Genomic DNA, 25,855 nt, shown 5'->3' on the forward strand with positions numbered 1-25,855 from the left:
GGCCTGCTCTAGGTGAAAATAATACATTTGCATGTAAGGCTCAATTCACCTGACCTCTTTTGCAATTGCTGACCCAACCTAAACTAGTAGCCTCAAAGCCAAAAGGCTGTTAGTTTGGGTCAAGAGACTCATGGTCGAGCTGACCATTGAGGGCCGAAACATGGAACATAAAATATGTTTATATGACTGCACCCTTCTTCATCCTCTCCTGCTCCAGAAGTGATGTCAAGTCTACAATGCACATGACTGCTGCTGGGGTAGCGGCAACAAGATCATGAGTCGCGATGTCACCTCTACAGACTATCAAAGATGGAAGCAACAACAGAAGTGCTGCTAGATCAAGAAGTAGGCAAATAGTAGCTGAGATTATGTCCACCTATAGCAAGTCTATTGTCATTAAAAAAAAAAAGGGACCAAGAACCTAAAGTTGACCTCTAAGCAATTAAAGACCCCTCTCTATTAATGTTAACGAGTGCACTATCAGGAGAAAACTGAACAATGGTGATCATGGTAGGATTGCAAAGAAAAAGGAACTGCTCTCCATAATGAACATTGGTACTCAAGATCACCCGGACAAGCCAGAACGTTTTGTGGAAGTATAAGACCAAAATTGTTAACTGAGAATAGTTAAGCGTGTAGTTAATAAAAGAAAAAACAACTGTATTGCAGCAAAAAACCTCATATCTGTAAAACATGGTGGTGGTAGTATCATAGTATGGGCCCATTTAGCTACATCTGAACCAGGATGGCTTGCCATCATTAAAAGAGTCGCCCAGTACTAGGAGCAACCAGCCGCAGCTCTGACTTCCTCTTGAACACTTATTTGACAACTGGAGATGGGGAAAATGAAGTCGGCGCTGATTGGGCGCAGTGAACATCGGGAATATTGAGGGAAGATGCCGCCCAGGGATGGTATCGGACTAGTCATGCCTCTAACTATAATCCACGGCTGGTGGTTTAAGCATCAGGGCTTTTCAGAGTGACAATATACCTGGCTCTAAATGTGCAGCCAGGCTCTGATTCATGCAGCTCGTGGTTTGAGCAGTACGAATGGATTGACAGGTTCCCTTTAAACCTTTCTATGTACTTTAACACATTTGAACCTACGTGCGCAAAATGGACATAGCAGTAATCATTAACTTTTACCAGTCATTAAGTGTTTTGTCAAAACCGCCCTAAAACAAATGACACACTGCCTCATAAGTAAGGGCGCGGCTTATCGTAAAGGACATACAATGGTTTTTCATTGAAACAAAAATTATATTGCCACAAGTTGAAGACAAAAACTTTGCAGGAAACCTGCCAAGTCCTGGAGATAAATCACATTTAAATCCTGCCTGGCTGCCTTACTAGAAAAGCGGCTATAAGGAGAAAATGAACTGGTCCTCCCTGCAGCTGCTTCACTATCAGTGATATGAGCGATTACAGTCACAGCTCACTATACTGCCGAGAGCAGCTTCAATCACTCCCCTGCACTATGACAGACAGCCTGCTCTGCAGCGTTTGTGTGAAGAGTTGAGTTAGTAGGACTTATTTCCATGTCGAAAGTAATAATTTTTTTGCTGCAATTTTTCAACGAAAACAAACTTTTCGAATAGTGGATGGTTGCATAGCTGGGTCCCACTGGTTGCTGCCAGTTCTGAGCTGGTGACACTGCTGTACATCTTCCAATTTCAGAGAGAAGCAAGCCTCATGCATCTTTCATCAGCTGTTTCTTTAGCCGGCCACTGCATCTATAGTCCTCAACGTTGTCCATTTTTTGGTGTCCTCAATGACAAGAAATCTTGGTAGATACTTTATCCATCATGCAGGGAGGCATCTAATCAGCTACAAATTTAATCTGCAGCAATACAACAAACCTAAACAGACAGTCAAGGTCATCAAGAACCATCTTAAGCGTAAAGAACAAGGAGTCCTGGAAGTGATGATATGGTCCCACAGAGCCCTGATCTTAATATCATCATGAAAAAGGACTTGCACAAGTCTAAATCCACAGAAGATCTGTGGTCAGGTCTCCAAGATGTTTACATCCACAGAAGATCTGTGGTCAGGTCTCCAAGATGTTTACATCCACAGAAGATCTGTGGTCAGGTCTCCAAGATGTTTAAATCCACAGAAGATCTGTGGTCGGGTCTCCAAGATGTCTCCGGGCTTGGGCTGCTCACACTCAGATGAAACTGAGATCGTGTGTGGGGCTCCCTGTATGCAATGGCCAGCTGCTACTCAAAGTGGTTCAAGGAGATACAACCAGTAAAACCAGGAACAGTGTCATGGTCATCGAAATCCCATTTATAAAAGTGTGGAGCGAAGCCCGTGCTGGCATTTCTTCTGCGGTGTTGCTATCAGTGTGTCAGGAGTGGGAGAAGAGGGTTGCATTGACAATCCAACACAATGGGCAGCACTTTAAACACGTTTTATAAGTGGTCATAAACTTGTAAATAACTCATGAAAGAATAAAGTTACATTTTTTCTTGTGAAATTCTCAATAAGTTTGATGTGTCACATGACCTTCGTCCCATTGAAAAAAATAAAGTTGGATCCAAAATGGCTGACTTCAAAATGGCCACCATGGTCACCACTTATCTTGAAAAGTTTTCCCCCTCCCATATACTAATGTGTCACAAACAGGAAGTTGATATCACCAACCATTCCCATTTTATTTAGGTGTATCCATGTAAATGGCCCACCCTGTAGAATAAAAACGTGTAAGAGGAAATAACCAGTTTTATGACATTTTGATAAGATTGCTGGATATACAGTTATGCTCAAAAGTTTACATATCTCAGCAGAATTTTTGCTTTCTTGGCCTTTTTTCAGAGAATATGAATGATAACACCAAAACTTTTTCTCCACCCATGGTTAGTGGTTGTGTGAAGCCATTTATTGCCAAACTGCAGGTTTAGACAACAGAAAATAGGGAAAAAATTATTTCAAACTACATTTATATACATACTTTAATAAGTCCCTGGTGACAAAGTTGTGGAGGGATTCATGTCACTAACATTTGTGGTCTGGGGTTGTGCCCCTGGGGTAATGTTTTATTCCAAAAGAACGATAGATGTTGGGAATCAAACGAGTTGGTCCAGTACATAGTATATTGGGGGAAGGGGTGGTTGGAACAACAAATAAAGGGCATTGTAGAGTGTCGCCAATAGTGAACAAGAGTCCCAATACAGTTTACATTAGCTGTCTTCTATATTTTGTATCAAGTAGCGCAGCGCTGCATGGATTTACACATAGGCCTGGCCAAAAAAAGGGCTGCAACAAATGAAAAGTATCGGGAAATGAAGGGGGCGTCTTCCGTTCTCGGGATGGGGGGGGTTGTTCACATCTCCGTGGAGGCCGGGGGTTGTTCCTGTGTCAGGGGGGTAGTCAGCTCCTCTCTTGCTTAGTGTAAGTCAGCTTGTTAGCTATATGTGGGACAATTCTATGTTACATCATCCTGTCCACTGAAGATTCTGACTACTGCCCCTTGTGTGGCCAGCTTTCCCCGACCTGCCCGCACACCGGTGTGGCTCCGTCTCTCCTGCTCAGCACTGATCACAGATTGGTATTGCCGAGGTGAGAGAACTACACAGCCGCATAGTTTTCTCAGTGATCAGAGCACAGCACTTTATGGATGCTCTGCCAGATGATTTAGACTAGGATTACACTGGGAATTTGGCAACGACACCTGTCGTGCGGACAAAAGTTAGCTAGGGGCTGTTGCTTCATGGCAAGCCAATACAAGTGAATGTGGTCTCACTGCGACCCAGAGGGTACAGTGACGGCAAAATATATAACCAGGTTGGACTTCTTGCAACTTGCTTGTCGCAATCGCAGTACCCTCGGGGTAACAATGTGATCCCATCCACTTGTATTGCGCTGCAATGTAGCAAACATTCGTCGAGCGTCCAGTGTCGTGGCCAAAGTCGCTGTGTAGCCCCAGATGTTAAAGAATATCGTTAGGGAGGGCTAGCACGAATAGCTTTCTGTGACTGCACCAGAAGATGCAAAGATATTTTAGTAGATATAGATATATATATATATATATATATATATATATATATATATATATATATATGTATATATATATATTTAAAAAAATATAGGCGAACTGTTTCCAGTCTCCACACATGAATGAAATTAGAGCATAACAATAGTAAATTTAGGGGGATGTTGTGGGATTTTTTTTTTTTTTAGTTTTTTTATATCTAAATTGCACATTACAATATTTTTTGCATTGGCTATCCCCCCTAAAGGAAGAACAAAAATGAAACAAAATACAGAAATAGGTTATTTTTGCATAAAGGGAAATACCCTGCATACAATAGGATGCACCACAAGTTATTATGACAATAAACCTTGAAAAGGAAGAGATCTCTGCACAGAAAGTCAGTGACTTCATACAGCAGAGTTTACAGAATGATTTTTCTACTCTATTAATACATACGAAAGGTGACAAAGTTTTGTGCAAGCTTGGCACCAGCAAGACCACAGACTTAAGAAGACGACATCAAGAGATGAACCTCTTCCTCACCGAGCCAGCCTGCTACGTCTGCAGGTGCTTTAAAACAGAGCAGTGCAATAATGACATCTTCCAACACTTTTGACTTCATAAGAATCATTGGGAAAGCAAAGTTCTTCTCATGTCAGCACGGAAAATTACAAAACAAAAAAATAATAGTTGAAGAGACTTTTATAAGGTGAAGACATCAATAGGCATAAATAACGCTGAAGGCCAGATTAACGGCTGAAAAACATTGACTTGTTTTATACTTGGTCTCATTTCTACACGATACAGAACATTATTTGTACCGATTCAGAATGATACCACGAGGCTGGTGACATACCAAGAGGGAAAAAAGAGAATATCAAATGTCCCTTGTAAAGCAGACATGACCAGATATCTGAAGTCACAGACTGTCCCATTGAACTTTTTTAGGTTTCAGAAGGTTCTGTTGGGGTTACAGCAAATTTTACTAAGACTAATGCTAAAGAATGTTTTCCAGCTGAAGTTTTGGCACAAATAACCACTAGGTTGCTTCATTTTACAGTAATTGATATACATAATATGTAAAACTTTGCACTCAGATAAAGTGTAAAAAAAAAAATAATTAAAAAAAATAGTGTAATCACGCATTCTGATGAAGGTCCCAGATGTTGGACTGAAACGTCAATATTGCTCTGCATATTGTTGGATTACACAAATAAACTCTTCTTCCACTTTATCTGCTTATCTCCAAGTGTTTCATATTACATTTACGGGTTGGAACCCTACTCGTGCTCCATCCGTGTGCAGAGTGACGTGAATTATTTGCTGCTAGTAACTGGTATTCAGTTAACGGTTTTGGTGTTTCAACTTTTATGCTTTTTTTGTGAAGTTGTGACACGTGGGGTACCACGTAATGAGAGCATCCATTATTCACATGAACAAAGAGGCTCAAGCGCCTTGATGAGCACCATGTCGCCTCGTCTGCCACTGATCATTCTCAGCATCCCGCAGAAGCTGAAATTGGGATATATCATAAGATTGTTTAAATGCAAGATACATGTTCAGATTAAAAGGAATTTGACACCAGGTTTATTCCATGCAATCACAGAGAACGGCATGATGTATGGGCCGAGACCCTGATTGCAGCAATTACTTACTGGTCTGCATGCTGTCAAACAATCACTGTTTTCTCTGCTGCAGATATAGCAGATCTATGCAGAGCCCTGCTTAATCCTGCCCAAAACACTGACTGACAGCTTTCTATGTACACCGTATGTTGAATGATAGCTGGTAATCAGCGGTCGTGGTGCAGTTACACAAAGAGTTGACTAGGAGGCACAAGACACCTAGTCCTGTATTGAAAATCTCTTGCGGACAAAAAACTTATTTTAGTGAAACTGCAACACAGCCCATTAACTGACACATCACTGTAATCAGTGTCTCAGCCCCTACATCATGCTGCTCTCTCATCCCTTTATAGAGGCTGTCCCATTTAAACTTGTATCGTGCCATTGGGTTGCATTGCTCTTAAATAAACTTAGCTGTTTACTCACCCTCCAGTTCTGCTTCCGGTCTTTGTTAATCACCTGCAGCAGCGACCGCACATCAACAGCGCTTGTAACAATCACTTGGCTCAGCCAGTATGGACAGAGCGAGTTCCTGAGCCCAGTGATTGTCAGCAGTGGTTCAATAAGACCAGAGCAGCAGTGGAGAGGCAACACCTGAGTAACCGCTCATTTTGTTACTACAGTCCTCTTCCACTCTACAGCCTGCAAAGTATCGAGTTGTGGCTGGTAAGGAACCAGGTCCTAAAATTAAGTAAATAAATCAAACTTATTGTAGAAAATGAATATGCTAATTGCCTCTTCAGAGAAAAAGAGGACTTGAAATCGATAGCGCCACCTGTTGGAAGTAGCGATCCTACCAGTCACAATAAACCCTTTAACGAGTCTTGCAATGTTACTTAGGATAAAAGCTAAATGTAGAAAATGACGAATTTTAAAATGTATGCAAAAATCACACAAACAATGCATTTCCATAACAAGCAATAATAAATGCGCTTTTTCGCAAAAGAGATATATATATATATATATATATATATATATATATATATATATATATATATAATTTTTTTTTCAAAGTAATGTGTTACTCTAGTACACTTTTAGAGTCAGACATAGCACATTTCATTACAAAACCTGTACCATGGGGAAAAAATAGGAAAGTTTATACAGAAAAGTGGTTATTTCCAAACCACTCTGGTAATTTTTACATCAGTTTAGCTGCAGATATTGTTACTTCTGGCAGCGGAGGCCGAGAAGAATGGATCCATATATAGATTAAAAGCACAAAGGTCCTTCCTTACAAATCATTGCTTCTTTTAAAAATAAAAAAGGAAAATAAAGCACTGAAAAAAAATGATCAAGAACACAAACCAGTATTTTCGGTTACACAGAATGTTTTTCCATGGTAAGAACTGTATTCCCTGCCACCATTTTTGCTGAATACAAAGATTAATAAAAATATATAATTGGTCACATACATACATTTTGTATCAAACTTTTTCTCATGAAATATATAGATTTTTTCACCAGAGTGAAACAATAAAAAAAAAAAAAAAACTAAATGTGACTATGTTTATAAAAAATTATTAAATATAGACACTACCCCTGAGAATCTTAATGTGAACACGGCCTAAAATACAATAAAATATTACATTTCAATATAATCCATATAACAAGGGCCAAACAATCGCTGGTAAATTAGTAATTTGGTTATGTAAAAGGCTAATGCACAAGGTGAAGAAGACATCCGATACAAAGCTGTGCACGCCAGAAGACAACACTAGATCACACAATTACCACAGTCCAGGGCGTTTTCCCTCATAAATAGGAAGAAAATAAATACAATAAAATACAAAAGTTTTTGTCAATGAACACAATGTTTTTTATTCCTTGGTTTTGGTACCTGTTTTCACGGTATAAAAGCAACACAGAATCACACAATTACAAAAGTAGGTTGTGAATGTAACACACATAAATGTGAAGGATGTAAAGAAGCCAAAGAGCATCCACAACACTCAGCAGGGTGAGGATGGTCGATCTCCAAAAAGGAGACGTGTTCTATGAAAAGTGGATTGAATTGTAAACGGTACTTACAGTGTCCATGTAGGCGGGCTTGAAACTTTCCTGACGTCTAAGATCCTCCTGTTCCCTCTGACGAATCATCTCTTCTTCACGACGTCTGTGCTCTTCTTCGTGTCTACAAAAGATGTGAATATGGAGAACATGAAATGGGACACGTGATGGTGTGATGCCCAAATCTATGCTTCTGAGTAACCACACAGTGTAATGGCATGGAGCATCACTAGACTCCACCGACTCGGGGGTCATCTCTGAAATATCTTAAAAAGACTATGACTAAGTCAGCGAGACTCGAAACGTCTCAGAAAACACTTGGGAATAATTTATCAAAGCTTTTACGCCAGTATTCTGAATTAAAAAGATTTGGGGTAGGAAATAAAATTTGGCACAACTGGTGGCTTTTGGCATATTCGTGCCATTTTTGACCAGCTCCAAAGAAGTGGGCAAACTTGGGGCAGGACAGGATAGGGGGAAATCTTATTGATTTCTGGTTGTCTGCACTTTTTGTCCCCGTTAGAATGGAGCAGCAACAATGTACATGATCACCCGTCGCTCCATTCATTCTCTATGGGGCTGCCCGGCACTGTGCTTAGCTTTCTCAGGCAGCCCCATAGAGAATGAACAGAGCAGCGATCAGACATGTGCACTGTTGCTCCATTCTAAAGGGGACAAAATTACCAGGAGGATTTTAAAAAAAATAAATCTTAGTTTGCTGATCAGTGCAGGACCATCACCATTCACCGATCAGCAAGTTCTCACTTATCCTGTGGTGAGGTGCCAACTAGATTACACAGGAGAACTATAGCTCACCAGCCATTTAAACTTATTGAGAGGACTCATCAAGTCCCACCGGATACAGCAAAGATGGAGAAATATGTTTTTTTACTACATGGATAGCGATCCTTGTCTTGCCATGCAGCTAAAGCTTTTAAACCAGTCATATATACATAATATACTGAATAAATCATTTACACAAGGTTAAAATATACATATTATAGACTACTACTCTGAAATGTTACCTCATATGAAACTGCTTTCGCTTTTGAAGCTCCTGGTTCCTCAGCTCCTCTAATCTTCGCAGCTCTTCCTGGCGGCGCATTAGATCTGCACAAAAAACAAAGCACATTTTTCTAACATTCTGCTTGGAATTGAGAAAAAAACAAAACAATGATTAACCTCACATACAAAGACATAGCACACACTCACATATGGATCCCCTGTCACTCACCTTTCCTGATCTTCCAGCCTGGTCAGAACGTGGATGTAGACATGTCAGATGTCGACCAGGCTAGATGATGAAGTGGAAAATGTCAGGAGATCCATGGGTGGGTATGTGCCACTTCATTTTTACAGCACGCTGAGCATAGTGCAGAGGCAGGGTCACTGCCTGAGGAAGCTGGTGGTGGCAGGAGTGGGGCGATGCTGCAGGCCCAGGCTAGGAGGAAGGGGTGTTCGGTGGTACGAGGCTGAGTCGGATCCCGATCTTTCACAAAATGTCAGGAGTCCTAGTACTTCCATTCCTTTTCACTGCGGTGGACTTAGGGAAAATGGCTGCCTCTGGTTCTCGGGATTACTGTGCATGCGCCGCCTCTGGCAGCCATTTTGCCAAAGTCCACCACAGTTAAAAGGAGGGGAAGTGTGGGGACTCCTGATATTTAGTGTGGCGCACCACTGAACACCCCCTCCCCCACAGCCCGAGGCCAGTAACATTGCCCCACTCCTGGTGCCATCTTCCTGCAGCAGCGACCCATACCTCCTGGGACTCCGCTCCAACACAACCGTCCCCACAGTAAGCTATATATGGATTCTAAAAAATTTGGGGGGGAAAGCGAGTCTTAAATTTACAATATTTTTTGGATTATATTTCTAAAGGCGCTATTAACATGAAATTCTCACCAGGTGTCCGTAACAACCCATCCAATTCACACAGGCAAAAAAAAGACGATAGGCGTCGCATAAATTGAGTTATGTGTAATAATGAGAAATGACACAGGAGAAAAAGTATTGAACACGAAGAAAGAACAGTGCAAAATGTCATGAAAAGTCATAACACCAGCTGAAAATCTATCAGTACTTAGAAAGCAATTCTGCCACTTAGTCAAAAATAATATCAGTTGGATCAACTGATGGCCTATAAAAAGGTGTCCCATTACCAAGGTACCACACACAAAAAAAAAAAAAAACATTCCATGATAGGTTTAACCAGTGAGCTGTCTTAATGCCTTTGAAACCTTATTGTTGCAAGACATATTGATGGTATTGGTTACAGAAGAATCCCTAAACTACTGAAGTTTCCAGTGAGCACTGTTGGGGCCATAATGTGGAAGTAGAAATAACAATTTCACTATAAACTGGCCAAGACCAGGTGCCCCCGCAAGATTTCAGATAAAGGGGTTAAGTACGCACATTGAAAGCGATTGCTGAACAAAAGGCATGTTCCAGCGATTTTAAAGTTTGCTCAACATTTAGACAACTGAAATGAAATACTGGGAGAATATAGTCTAGTCAGAAGGAGACCAAAATAGATTTCTCTGAATGACCTAAATATGCATCAAGTTTGGAGGTTCAAAGGGCACTGCATAGCATGTCAAATACACCATAGCAACAGTTAAGTTTGGAAGTGGGAACACCCTGGTTTGGGGCTGTTTTTCAGCATACAGCACTGGCAAACTTCAAATCATTGAAATAAGGATGAATGGACAAATGTACCAAGACATTCTTGACAAAAATCTGTTGCTGTCTACCAGCATGATAAGGATGAAACAAGGTTGGACATTTTCCCTTTGAAGACGCTATTGCGAAACGTCAGAGAGCCTATGTATACAAGCCTAAGGATTTACATTAGGGAGGTTCCCAGCAACACGAAATCGCCTTAGGCTACTTTCACACTGGCGTTTTTTTTTTTTAATACGTCGCAATGCGTCGTTTAGGGGAAAAACCGCATCCTGCAAAGTTGTTTGCAGGATGCGTTTTTGCCCCATAGAGTTACATTACCGATGCATTGCGACGTATTGACACACGTTGCAACCGTCTTGCGACGGTTGCGCCGTGTTGTGGTGGACCGCCGGGAGCAAAAAACGTTAAATGTAACGTTTTTTTGCAGCCAACGGACGGCTTTTTCCAACCGCGCATGCGTGGCCGGAACTCCGCCCCCACCTCCCCGCACCTCACAATGGGGCAGCGGATGCGCCGGAGAAATGCATCCGCTGCCTCCATTGTGCGGCACAACAAACGCTAGCGTCGGAATCTCGGCCCGACGCATTGCGACGGGGAGATTCCGACGCTAGTGTGAAAGTAGCCTTATCGTGACTGCCAGGTACACATGATTTGGCCAATTTATACGCTAAGTATTTTCAATTTTTCATATTTTCTAGAGCAGTAATGCAATTCAAGTTTCATATACCGTATATACTAGAGTATAAGCCGACCAGAGTATAAGCCGAGGCACCTAATTTTGCCACGGAAAACTGGGTAAGCTTATTGACTCGAGTATAAGCCGAGAATGCATTGTCCCCTCATCCCTGTCCTCGTCATACTCACCCTACATCCCTGCATCTCCATTGTCCCGATGCGGTAGCTCTTCCTGTGCTCATCGGTCACATGGTACTGCTCATTAAGGTAATGAATATGCGCTCCATGCCTACGGGAGTGGAGACGCGTGCATATTCATTACCTTAATGAGCTGTACCACGTGACCACTGAGCACAGGAAGAGCTGCTGCAGCAGGTCAACAGAGATGCAGGGACTTGCAGCGACCGCGCAAGGCGGGCGAGTATGATGTCACAGCCGCCGCTCCCCCGCTGGCTTTCTGGACAATGACTCGTGTATAAGCCAAGGGGGGCGTTTTCAGCACAACAAATTGTGCTGAAAATCTCGGCTTATAAACGAGTATATACGGTATTTCATGTTTGCATGTTATAGCACTACAGCGTGCAACTTTATTTGTTGGTTATATATGGAGATATATTACCATTTTAGTAAGCACCTGTTCACACTAGATTTCAGTTTGGAAGTGAAGGTCAGTCTTTTGATATTTGCATACAAGATCAATTTCCAAAATTGACAAGACAATTTCATACAACATTTTTTAACTCAAAAAATAAAAGTGAGGTTAATATAACTCATTACATTTCATTAATGCAAAAACAAATATACACCAGATCAAAGACTACTACATCTAGTATTTTGTATAACCTTTATGTCTTAACCCCTTAATGACCACCAATACGTCTTTTAACTGACCTGAGATATAAGAGAATATCATCCCCATACAGGTGACAATCCGGCAGCTGTCGGCTGTACACTATAGCTGACAACTTCTCATGTACAGCACCATGGAATCAATGGTGCTATATAAATAAATAATAATAATAATAACTTGCTGCACCAGCCAGTGTTTGCGCCGTCCAAATCTGTTTAACCCCTTAGATGCTGCTGTCAATAGTGACCACATCATTATAAATGGTTAACAGAGTGTGCAGGCTTCCTCTTTATCCTAATTGGTGCACTCAGATCATAATTGTGTGGCCCTGATGTTTGCGATGGCAATTCACGACCAAATAGTGGCCTTTGAGTCTGATGGCTATTGTAACCTGTTCAGAAGTTAGCGGCATTTAGGTGGTAAAAATACACATTTTCATTTCTGTCATACCACTTTGCATTAATTCCTGTAAAGCACCTGAAGGGTTAATAAACTACCGGACTGCAGTTTTTAATATGTCAGGTGGTGCTGTTTTTAAAATGGTATCACGTTTGGGGGTTTCCCAATATATGAGACCCCTAAAGTCACTTCAATCATGGATAGGTCCCTAAAAAAATAAATTTTGTACATTTCCTTGAAAAAATAAAAAATTACTGCTACATTTTTAAACCTCCTAAAATGCTAACAAAATAAAATAACATTTTACAAATGGTGTTGATATAAAGCTGACATGTGGGAAATGTTATTTATTAATGTTTTGCAATGGTATGACTATCTGGATTAAAGGGATAATCTTTCAAATTTTGAAAATTGCTTATTTTTTAACATTTTTCTCAAATTTTTGATATTTTTTATAAATAAACACAAAACATATTGACCTAAATTTACCATTATCATAAAGTATAATGTGTCACTAAAAAACAGTCTCAAAATCACTGGGATTTGTTGAAGCGTTGCAGAGTTATTACCACATAAAGTGACACTGGTCAGATTTCAAAAATTTGGCTCCGTCACTAAGGGGTTAAGGACAGCACCAAGTCTTCTAGGCATGGAATGAACGAGTCAGTGACATATGGCAACATCTTTTTCCATTCTTCAAGAACGCCTGGATGGAGAGTGATGCTCAACTTGACTCTTCAGAAATCCCTATAGGAATTTCTGAAGATCGGGTATCTGGAGACACTTCACTATAGGCACCATTCATTTAGAAAAATGAATTTATGAGTGACAGTTCCCAAAAGTCCAGAGGCAGTCCTATTGCTAATGTTCTGTATGTCGGGTCCTAATTTTAATAGATCACTCTTAAGACACCAGCTTCAAGCAGCAAAAACGATCTTTCCACACTGGAAATCAGTCAGCTCCATCCATGGAAGAATATTTTTCAGAAATAACTTCAAGTCAGTGTATAGAATTGCTGATTACCCACTCCCTCAAAGAAAAGACCAAAAACTTAAATGAAAACAGTTTCATTGGCACGTGTTCCTAGCCTCCCCGCTTTGTAAGTCCATTCGAGGGTAAAATATCCTCAGTTTGGGTCATCTGCGGTGTGCTATTCTAGTAGTTCTCTTCTAGGTCTGGTGACCGCTATCTGCTTTTCTTCAGACCTATTCCCCGTTTTGTCTCGGTTTTCTTCCTGGTGTATCTATACATTTATGTTCTGTTGATGTCATATTGACTGTTCTTAGGCTCTACTGCTTGTCATGTTTTTGTTGGTTGAATTGCCTTGATATGTGAAAATCTTTCCATAAAAATCTTGAAATTAATTTATAAAAATACATGGTGCCTTCAGTGTAACATGGCGGTGGCCATGTCCTTCTGTGGAGTCGCATGAGAACTGCTGGTGTTGGGCGCTACATCATATTGTTGGTATCACAAATTCACACGCTCTATATTCAAAGAGATGATGCTCCCATCACCCCAAGCCCTTGGTAGACGTGCACTTTTCCAACATGACAATGATCCAAAAATCACATGTTGCATTTGTGAAGATGAACAGGGTGAAAGCGATTCAGTGGCCAAGTCTGCCCTGATGTGAGCCCCACCGCACATCTATGGGGGATACTGAAGAGACAAGTTTTCATCACTCTCCATCAAGTCTCTACAAGAGGTGTCTTCTCGAAGAATGGAAAAAGTCTGGTGTTGCAATATTCAAAGAAGGAAAAGTACGTCTGATTAGGGCACTCAGAAGACAGACACTTGTTTTAGATGGAAAATAAACTTCTTTGCTTGGTCATTATCTCTTCACAAAGCTTTTCAGCTGTGAATCCGCCTTCATCAGATCACCTGATGTTGCAATATGTCACCAACATCCATTACATGCCTACAAAATTTGGTGATGCCCTTAAACAATCATCTGAAGATTTTGTAATTAAAATTATATTAACCTTACTTTCATGTTGTGGGTTAAAAAAAAGTTATATAAAATCGAATGTCAAAATTTCGGAAACTGTTCCTATATTCAGTGAGAGATTGCCTAAAATCTAGGCGTTTGATAGTGTGGAGTGGAGGTATTTGTGGGCGGTCCTGAGGGCTATGGATACGGGTTAATGGCCTTCTGTCTGGGGATTTTCCCTTATATAGGGGAACACGGCAGGGGTGCCCTTTGTCTCCTCTGCTGTTTGCGATTGCTATAGAGCCTCTAGAAGCGGCGATATGGACGGATATGGGCATAAAGGGATATAGATTAGGAAGTCATGGAGAGAAGATAGCCCTGTACGCGGACGATGTATTTCTGGAAGATGCGCAGGAGTCTTTGAGGGTGGCTATGCATAGCATTACTAAATTTTGGGCTCTTTCGGGACTATCTATTAACTGGGACAAGTCTGTGTTGCTACCCTTGGACGTGGCGGCTCCTCTGACAGTGGATCCTGTTATTCCGGAGTTTAAATACTTAGGTATTATAATTTTGGCTACGATAGAGGACTATGTGCGGCTCAACCTAACTCCTTTGCTTGGGAAATTTCAGCAGAAGATTGGGGCCTGGAAGAAACTATTTCTGTAGGTGGCAGGTAGAGTCAATCTGATCAAAATGATATTTATGCCTCAGCTCCTCTATATACTGCATAATGCTCCAGTGTGGTTGGCACAGAGCAAATTTAATAGAATACTCTATTTAGGGACCTGATTTGAAAGGGTGGACGGGCACGTATCAAATTAGAGCATCTGCAGAGATCAAAGGACGAGGGTGGTTTGGCGGTCCCTAACCCCTTGATATATTTTATAGCGTCTCAATGTCAGCATATGGTGGGCTGGGGAGAATCTAGCCAAAATACATCAGCTGGGATAATCAGTGAATATATAGTGGGGAAGGGTCCATTGTTAGCTAGTTTGGAAGCGGGTAGTTTTAGATAGAACCAAGAAAAAATCCCAACCATAGTTATGATGGGGAAAGTTTGGCAGAAAATATAACAGTGGAGGGGGGTGACAGAATTTACGAGATATGCGTCGATTTGGTTTGACCCTAGAATGACGGAGCTCATGAGATTGCGGGGGTTTGGCATTTGGTTCGTGTCTCAGTTGTTCGATGGTGGTGTTATTAAAACGTTTGAAATGCTCAGGAATGAGTTTCCTCTGAGCCAGAAGATGTTTTTCCAGTATCTACAGCTGAGACATGCCCTAAATAAACAAAACGAAGTGTCACTTGTGGTTCTGCAGTCAGATAGTTTGTTGAATCTTATAGGACCTCGGAGGAATTCGAGGGGGTTCATCAATTTGATGTACAGGGGCCTGTTGAACACTTTTACTGAGACATCCGTTAATGTTGAGGGAAAAATGGATGGCGGACCTGGGTCCTTTATTGGAGTCTCAGCGGGAGTCCATATTACAATATATTCCCAAGGTTTCTTTAAGTGAGGTTAAAAGGGTGTCACAGCTATATTTAGTCTAGAGTTTACAGGACCCCGTTATGGATGATGAAGGCAGGTCTGAGAGGAGACTCAAAATGTCCAAGGTGTTCTGGGGAAGGCGCCGACCTTCTACACATGATGTGGTCGTGTTCTCGCCTTCAGCCCTTTTGGGTGAAAGTGCTCAATCTGATTCAAGAAGTGATGGGGGTAAATATTGTGCGTAACCCGCTGACTTGCCTCTTAGGATGTATGGATGATATTGCCACGGATGAACGTGGGAAACTGGCTATTTCAAGATTGCTATATGCTGCTTGGAAGCTTATTGTGATGCATTGGTTAGATGAAAAATCACCAGTCAGGAAAGAGTTTGTGAATAAAATAAACTTTATTGTCCTCATGGAAAGGAATATTTACATTAAGAGAGGTAAACATACAAAATTTGAAAATGTGTGGGGCGGATGGATGGATTGTTCGGGTGTGCCATCTATTGCGCTGTTGCAGAGTAGGTTGGGAGTCGGTTAATTACCTCTGCAGAAATTGTACTTGTGCGGCTCAGCTTTTGTAAAGTGGTGAACAAATTTATCAAGAGGAGATGTACCTGTTTGATAATAAAAGATATTGGGATGGGGTACTGGGTAAAGGGGCTAGTTCATGTTAAATGAAAATGTACCAATCTGCTTTGTAATTTTGGTATCTGTCCAAAGTTTGTGTCAGACTGTATTACATTTTTGATATATGCCTTCATAAAAAGTACTTGATTTAAAAAAAAGATTGCCTAAAATCTTACTCTTCAAAATGGGTGTACTCATTTATGCTGAGCACTGTATGCCATACATAACACATAGGCCCCCAATGTTATTAGGAAAATTAAAAAAAGCAAATGTACAGTATACAACACAGCACGTCTTTTGAACTTTGCAACAAGGCTGTCTAGTCGGTAAGCCAAACCTCCTAAATTTCTCTGACTCCGACTCCACAGCCTCACTACGGCGCATGTACATAGAGTGCAGCACAGATTCATCTCAACTAAAAGCCCAGACCCTTAGATCAGGAAGAGATGAGCGAGCACTAAAATGCTCGGCTGCTCGTTGATCAAACCAACTTATTCTTAATACTCGCATGCTCATTTCGAGTAATTAGTATAATGGGACTCCATAAGAAAGTCAAGCTTTTTTCCGGCAGACCCTACAAAGAAGTCTGGTGAGTAGTGAAAATGATAAAATAGATAGAAAAAGTGCTGAATGGAAGGAAAACAGCATGGGGAAGACCCCTGAAAGCATTTCTGACTCCCAGATCGCTGCTGAGAACAATGGTGTCAGTCTTACTCCACTTTAAGGACTGACAAAAAATTCGGGAATGGTAGGCCAGGTATTGCATGACCATCTTTAAAAACTTTTCTCACTTTGTCAAAAAAAAAAACCCAGTCATCAGGCCCTGTGCTGGTGTCATGAAATTGGCCCACACCTTCGACAGTGTACTCCTGCCTCTGCTGTGTGTCTCCCTGGCCTCTCCTCCTTGGTTGGGCAATGAAGCTTGCCCTCGGCACCTAGCATTGTCTGATGGGAATTTTTCCAACATAATTTCCACAATAGCCTTCTGGTATAGCACCATTTTAGAAGATCTCTCCACCTCAGGAAGAAGACATGCAAAGTTCTCCTTGTAGCGTGGTTCTAGCAGGGTGAACAATCAGTTACTCTTTTGGGCATGATGAATGTACCATGAGGATCAAGGAAAAGGCAGTGGTACATAATGTTGGGCATATGTGCCAAGTTCCATACAGCCAACACTTCCCTGTCTCCAGCATGATGACGACTCTCCCTCCTCATTCCCATATTCAGCCCATCAACCTAGGAGAGATGGGACGAAGGACGTGTGGCTACTAGCCTCTGTTGCATTAGCCAAGAGGAGGAACATTAGCCACCAGCTCCTGTTCCTCCTCTTCAGCGTAGACCTCCTCATTGATTCCCAATCTGCACAGCGCAATGAGATGAGGCTGGGCTGGCTACAATCTCTCTGGGTTAGGTTTTCCTCCATCCCCACCTGGTCCGCATGCAAAGCATGTTTAATTGTGAGCAGCGACTGTTTAAGCAGGCACAGAAGCACGATTGTTTAACTGACTGTGGCGTCATAACCGCTCAACACATTTGTGGAGTCCTTAAAGTCTTGGAGAACCAAATCTCAGACATCTATGCACACGCTAAAGTTATGTGCGGAATGTGACCAGAATAACAACGGGCATGTTGAAGCTGGTAGTCAACCACTGGCCTATTCTGCACACAAAGCCTTGCCAGCATGTGCAGTGTGGAGTTCCAGAGCGTGGTAACGTAGCATACCAGTCGGTGAGCTGGCAAATGCATGTGCTGCTGCAGCACTGCCAAAGTGGCGGAAGTTGTATCTGACTTGTGGCAATGGGCGCTGACGTGGCATATCTTGACCAGAAGCTCTGTCAAATATGGGTATGTTTTCAGAAACCGCTGAACTACCAAAATGAGCATATGTGCCAAGCATGGTGAGTTTGCCAAGCTTCACAGCCGCCACCAGGTTACATCCATTATCACACACGACCATACCTGGTTGGAGGTTCAGCTGTAAAAAAAACACAGGTCTGTCTGGGTTTGTTATTCCTTTAAGTAACTCTGCTGTTGCGTGTGGTTTGCCTCCTAGACAAATTAGCTTCAGCAGGGCCTGTTGCTGCCTTGCTGAGGCAGTGCTGCAGAGCTTCCAGCTGATGTGGACGAGGTGCTCTGAGAACCACATCGAACATGGAGGATGAGGAGGAGCAGAAACTGCTGTAGAGGGTGGAGGAAACCCTGATAGAAGTAGGGTCAGCAATCCTCGGTGTCTGGAACACATGCGCCGTGCCAGGGTGTGAGATAGTCCCAGCCTCCACAATGTTCACCCAGCGTGCCATAAGGGAAATGTAGAATCCCTGGCCAGAACGTGTGTTGGTAAGGGCACGGATGATGCACATGAACACGTGCTGGTACAAGGCAAGGACGCCACACCAGGTGAAAAAAGCAATGGTTGGGGACAGAGTACCAAGGGACGGCTGCCGCCATGAGTTGGTGGAAATCCTTGTGTCTACCAGTCTAAATGGTAACATTTCTACATCAAGCAGCCTGGAATTGTGCCAGTTTAGCATTTGGGGCTGGGGGGGGTGGAACTTTCGTTTTTGTTCCAAGGCCTGGGGTAGGGACAGCTGAATCCTGTGCTGAGACAAGGATTTTGAAGTGCTTGATGAAGGCAAGTCAGAATGTGCAAGGATAGGTGCAGGGCAGGCGGCATCTGAATCAGTGCTTTGGGCAGGGGATTGGGAAGCAACTTGGAACAGGGGTAGAGGCAGTGGTATCACCCGATTGCACCAATCGTGGAACCAGGCGTTCAGCCCACAAAGTCAGGTGCTTAGATGACATGTGCCTGAACATGCTGGTGGTGGTTAGGTTCTAAGTAGTCAGGCCCCTGCTGATCTTGTCATGACACAGGTTGCAAATGGCCATTTTGTTTGGTCTCGGAGCTCTTTAAAAGTCCCAGACTGGGGAACATTTAACTCTGACAGAGAAATTCAGGAGTTTCAGTGCGCTACAGAAAAGTTGCACGCCTTCTCCGTCTTGTCACCTTACTGCCTCTTCCTGTGCTTCAGTGCTGCCAATCTACAACCCCCTCCCCCCCGTTCCCCTCAGCGCTGCTGGCCTTGCTGTGCATGCCAGCTTGAGTTGGTGACTTAGTCATCCACCACCGCATCCGGATCCTCCCGACTTCGTGACTTAACAACAACAAGACTTAGTAGCAACTGTCTCATGTTCCTCCTTATCCCAAATTTGCAGTTCCCCAACCGTCATGTTCTTGTGCAGCTGCTCTAAGTTTTGTGCGTCACTAAACAGCATGTCCTCCTGTCCATCGTAGAGCATGCAGATAGAGAGGTCACAATCAAGAAATGTTGTGGTATAGAGCTCCTCAGAGTGTTCTAGTGTTGGATCAATAGTCTCCTGGGGCGCAACATGGTGGGACGAAGGAGGAGCAGGGTGAGAATTAAGTGATCCAGACTCTAGACTGGTGAGACTGGACCGTGTGGAAGACTGGGTGGTGCTGCCAAGCCTGCTGGAAGCATTATCTGCTATCCAACCGACCACCTGTTCGCACTGCTCTGGCTTCAGAAGTGGTGTACTGTGCCTCCCTGCAAAGTGGAATAGGAACCCATGTGTCGTGGATGGGTGTGTTTCTTGTGCTCCAACAACAGGCTGAGTCGCTCCAGCAACAGGCTGAGTCGCACCCGCCCCACGTCCTCTGCATCTGTGTGCACCATTATCAGCACTTCCACTCCCCTTAACGCACGCCTTACCCATTTTGTCATTGCTAGGTCTCTTAAACTAAGTTTACTTTTAATGGTAACCTGCAGCAATCCACCATAATGTAACAGACAGAACGCAGAAGTGTATGGCAAATTCAATCCATTTTTTTCAGTTTTAGATATCACAGAAATGTTCAGACCACACAACACTGTATGCCTGAGAAATGGAAACTTACAAAATTTTTAAAATCTTTTTCTCAGTTTTAGAGATAACAAATGTACTCCACACTACAAAATAGTGTATGGCTGAGAAATGTAAACAATTTTTTGGGGTGTGTTGTTCAACACAAAAAGGACCTAAAAGCACATAATACTTGATGGATCAAAGTATATTAATTTTTTTCAGCCACACAAAAAATGCTGCAGCTATATATTTGCCAACAGAGTGCACAGGCCTAATCCCTGTCTACATACTGGATTCTGTCACTCTCCCTCCTTAGGCTATATGCAAATTGTATGTGCTGCAATGATTAGCCCTTTGAAGGGCTGTTGGTATCAAGCACCAACCCATTACTCAACGAGTAATGAGCACCGTGATAATCGAGTAATAACCGAGTATTACCAAGCACGTTCACTTATCCCAAATCATGAACAGAACAGACATTTATAGGACTTTTTCTTTATTTCTCAGCTTCTTATGAAAACATTTACAGCACATCCTGCATTGTACTACTGAACCCAATTTATGATATATTTTAGGAGTTGGTCGATTTTATACCGATTCCACGACTCAGACTCCACAGCTCTGCTTTGCAATTACAGTTTCTTTGCCATCAAGCACAATGAATGGTAAATTATTGCTGAGCTGTGCAAATCATAATGAAGCCAACTCAGAAGACAGAATACTGTAACCAGAATATGAACAGCAACACAAATGGGATCAACAAGTCCTGCTGGTAGGAACATTTCATGACATGAATCTTTTTGCCCTTCAAAACACTCACGGGTCATAAGCAGAATCAATAATTGAACAGGCAAAAGCAAAACACAATACCATGCCTAAAAGGACTAAAGAACAATTTAGCAACCTTCAAAAAAATATTTTTTTCCACTAATACATTCTGTGGGTCAGGTAATACCAGGAGCATTTTCAATGTCACTTTCCCATGAGACTACATTACCCTTATTTGCATCTCACGTATCAAAGTGACGCATAATGTTCAATAAATCCGACATCTTCTGTCTAAAAATCTTGCTTGACCCCTTACTGGAGTTCGCAAAGTGGCTTTTTTTTTTTTTTAAAAGTCGAAAATCATAAATCTGGCTTAATAGAAAAAAAAAAAATAGGTTTGCTTAGCTAAATCACATCCACTTTTTGAAAAATTTTAAGAAAGGAGAAAAGGTCACATTTTTGGATAAAAAATTTGAGACTTTCTGACACCAGAAAAATAGGGATTTTTCTGTACTCACCGTAAAATCCTCATCTCCGAGCCAATCATTGAGGGACACAGGACCATGGGTGTTATGCTGCTGCCACTAGGAGGACACCAAGTAATACAGAAAGAATAGCTCCTCCCCTGCAGTATACACCCTCCTGCTGGCTCTAAGTGAACCATTTCGGCAACAAAGCAGTAGGAGCTTAACATTTAACAAGAATGAACTATGTCAAAACCAAGTCAGAGAAAATAACTAAAGCCAATAGGCTAACAGGGTGGGTGCTGTGTCCCCCAATGATTGGCTCGGAGAAAAGGATTTTACGGTGAGTACACAAAAAGCCTATTTCTCCTACGCCTCATTGGGGGACACAGGACCATGGGACGTCCCAAAGCAGTCCCTGGGTGGGAAACAATCCACTGCAATTGCTCCTTGTACCCACAAGTTACAGATGCGGCAGTGACGCCTGCAAAATTCGTCTCCCGACGGACTCATCTGCCGAGGCCTGAGAATGGACAAGGTAATGTTTCGTAAACGTATGCAGGCTGGACCAAGTCGCAGCTCTGCAGACTTGTGTCGCCGATGCCGATGGCCCAGACGCACCAGTAGTGTATAATAGCCAGGTTTCGTCAAACTCAATCTGACAGGTGCCCCGCCCCTATCAAAGTGTATCAAAGTGTGTAACCCCTCCCCTCCCCTTGTCTGACGGCTGGTATCCAGCTGTCCCTCCTTGTTTGATTTCCCCTTTTGATATAGTTTAATATAGTTTAATTTGTTGTAGTTTTGATATTATTCCCGTATTTTGTGGAATAACACATGTTTATAATTATAGCCTAGTCGTGTATTTATTTTACACGTGGTTTATAACACCTTTCTCATTTGTTTTATAATAGATTTTATACGTATCCCCGTTATAACACCTTTCTCATTTGTTTTATAATAGATTTTATACGTATCCCCGAGTTTGATTCTGTAAGCTTTTGTTTTATTCACAGTGTATTCATATAGTGGAGAACTTAAAGCTGTTTATATGTGTCTCTACTGAACACTATGGTGAACATTAACTAAATGTTTATTTTCCCAAACAGAGAATCTGCTGTGGGTATTTGCAGTGTATTCATATAGTGGAGAACTTAAAGCTGTCTATTTGTTTTTTGTAAATGGTGAACACTAACTAAATGGTGAACATTATCTAAATTAGGTTAACTGCTGTTCAGAGGTTCATAACACCTAGGTCAATTTATAGCACCTAGGTCAAGCAATTGTTGTTGTATTTGCGTACCCCATAAATGTTTATTCTCACAAACAGAAAAGTTATTGTGTCCTGAAGATGGCATCTGAGGTTATTTGTTTTTTGTATTAGCTTTCTCAGAAAACAGCTGTGTTATCTGAGGTTCAGATATTTTTGTACAAACTCATGCTGTTTGGTGATCTTTGTGAAGCAGAACTTTGTTTTATAACACATTTGTACTTGTATTGTACCTGAATTGATATTTGCTTTCTCTTTTTTGTGTCCTGAAGATGGCATCTGCAAAGTTATTTGTTATCTACTGAGGCCATTGCAAGTTGTGTTTATTCACATTGTAGCAGGTTTTATCCTTGTGGCTGCCTTATATACACAGAAGAGATATGCACCAATGTCACAACACAAGTTATAATATGACCCAATGTTACAACACAAGTAAGAAGCGGCGTGTTTTATACGAATAAAAACCAAAGACACGATATTGTAAAAATAGAAAAAGATTTATTTCTCACAATAAAACAACAGCTCAAATTTTAACATGAAATAGACATTTAGGACTTATTTATGTTATTATCTTTATGCACGTTGCCTGTGCTGCCTATAATTTGACTCTATCCTTGTTTTGTTGAAAATAACTGGACATACATAAGAAACCGGGCAATATATCTTTATAGAAATAACACTTCTGCACTCTTTGGGCATTTCTATCAGTTTTATTCATGCATTTATAACACACCATGTTTGATATTGGTAATTTGATTCTGGGAACACATTTTAAGTTACATCTGCACATGTATTACTGTTTTTTTTTTTAGGCCATATAAATAGAAAATTATGTAGAAACCCAAAGTTTTCATAAGTGTATGAAAATACACCAATATTAACTATTTGTGCTATTTTAGGCGTAAATTTGTCCTATATGTATAGCAGTCAGGAGTTGGGGCGATGAAATATGTGTTACAAGCGTAGTGAATTGCAGATATATTCTACAGTGTATGTCATTTTGAGAAATGTGTGGCATAACCAATGTATACAGTAACAGGCGGAATGACTGAGTGTAATATTGCACTCAATACTGTGCAAAGGGTCTGAATACTTATGACCGTGTGATATTTCAGTTTTTCGGTGTAGATACAGAGCGTGTCTCACTGTTGGTAATTTTTAATTCATCTAAAAGCTTCCTAGTAGCGGTGTTACCCACAACTGTAGACGGCATATTTAGTTCGGCCATAGCTTGCATAAATGAATCCCAACCCGGTGGTAAATTTCTACTGTTCAGAGCATGGCTCTGCGTTGTACTACGTACCAAATCCAGTAAGTTAGACCCTGGTATTACGGATCCTTTGAAAATAAATTCAGCATTATTATTCCATGCTGTGACATTTTTATTCTGCAGCAGCCTGTTTAGTAAAAATTCAGCATTCTTTTTATATCTCTGGTTTATATGGCTGACAATTTCAGCGATCTCATGATTTTTATCAGAGTCGGTATGATTTTTATCAGAGTCGGTATTTGGCAATTGATATATATATATATATAATATGACCCAATGTTACAACACAAGCAAGTAAGAAGCGGTATGTTTTATACGAATAAAAAAACCAAAGACACGATATTGTAAAAATAGAAAAAGATTTATTTCTCACAATAAAACAACAGCTCAAATTTTAACATGAAATAGACATTTAGGACTTATTTATGTTATTATCTTTATGCACGTTGCCTGTGCTGCCTATAATTTGACTCTATCCTTGTTTTGTTGAAAATAACTGGACATACATTAGAAACCGGGCAATATATCTTTATAGAAATAACACTTCTGCACTCTTTGGGCATTTCTATCAGTTTTATTCATGCATTTATAACACACCATGTTTGATATTGGTAATTTGATTCTGGGAACACATTTTAAGTTACATCTGCACATGTATTACTGTTTTTTTAGGCCATATAAATAGAAAATTATGTAGAAACCCAAAGTTTTGATAAGTGTATGAAAATACACCAATATTAACTATTTGTGCTATTTTAGGCGTAAATTTGTCCTATATGTATAGCAGTCAGGAGTTGGGGCGATGAAATATGTGTTACAAGCGTAGTGAATTGCAGATATATTCTACAGTGTATGTCATTTTGAGAAATGTGTGGCATAACCAATGTATACAGTAACAGGCGGAATGACTGAGTGTAATATTGCACTCAATACTGTGCAAAGGGTCTGAATACTTATGACCGTGTGATATTTCAGTTTTCTTTTTAATAAATTCGCAAAAAATCTACATTTCTGTTTTGTTCAGGCATGATGGCGTGCAGAGTGTACATTAATATATATATATATCTCAGAATGCAACTGAATAGTATTGCTAATTAGGCCATATAAATAGAAAATTATGTAGAAACCCAAAGTTTTGATAAGTGTATGAAAATACACCAATATTAACTATTTGTGCTATTTTAGGCGTAAATTTGTCCTATATGTATAGCAGTCAGGAGTTGGGGCGATGAAATATGTGTTACAAGTGTAGTGAATTGCAGATATATTCTACAGTGTATGTCATTTTGAGAAATGTGTGGCATAACTAATTACCTATTACGGCCACATTTCTATGCAGTGTATTTTAGAACCAGTGTTTCTGGCTGCAGACTGTAATGTGTAAGGTATTCTCATTTTTATATATTGTATTTTATAACACACCATGCCGTTTATATAATAATCACAGTTGTGTCTCTACAGGACAACGTGGCTTACAAAGACATTTCATTAATATAAGTGTGAAACTGACAGACAAGCACACCTGTGTCTCTACAGGACATGCTGGTCACTAGACAGCCAGAGTTTCTGTGGGGGAGATATACTAACAGAGGTTCTGTTGACCCAATAAACCGGTGTAGAACGTACACAGAGAGCAACTTACAATATTTACTAAGGTAGCGGAAATGGGTTTACTGCAGTTATCAGAGCATTGTATTTTATTTGACAGCCACAAGTCACACAGGTCATGATGATAGTGTATCTGCAGCATGTTATTTGGAAATAAAGAAGCCTTTTTTGTATTCGCCCGCATTTTATATAAAATCTGCATAAAAAAAATCTTCTTGGCTACACCAAAACACGTAAGAAACAAATGTATAACTTTTAGATCTACCGCATCCACAGATATTATTCCAGCGTTCTTTAATTCTACATTATTTTAGCACATATTAATTTCACAACTTTTATATGA

At 41.0% G+C, this 25,855-nt stretch overlaps 1 protein-coding gene across 4 annotated transcripts in view; it reads right to left on the minus strand.

The window, feature by feature from the left end:
* The window catches only part of PSPC1 (paraspeckle component 1), a 159,246-nt gene that overhangs the window by 84,414 nt on the left and 48,977 nt on the right, over window positions 1-25,855 (minus strand). For all 4 annotated transcript variants that reach the window (XM_069759094.1, XM_069759092.1, XM_069759091.1 and 1 more), the window contains exons 5-6: window positions 8,637-8,721; window positions 7,633-7,735 (exon numbers count right to left, since the gene is read on the minus strand). In XM_069759094.1, coding sequence (XP_069615195.1) covers window positions 7,633-7,735; window positions 8,637-8,721 — 188 coding nt within the window. The remainder of the gene's footprint in view (window positions 1-7,632; window positions 7,736-8,636; window positions 8,722-25,855) is intronic.

Source organism: Ranitomeya imitator, chromosome 3 (genome assembly GCF_032444005.1).
Source record: "Ranitomeya imitator isolate aRanImi1 chromosome 3, aRanImi1.pri, whole genome shotgun sequence".
NCBI lineage: Eukaryota > Metazoa > Chordata > Amphibia > Anura > Dendrobatidae > Ranitomeya > Ranitomeya imitator.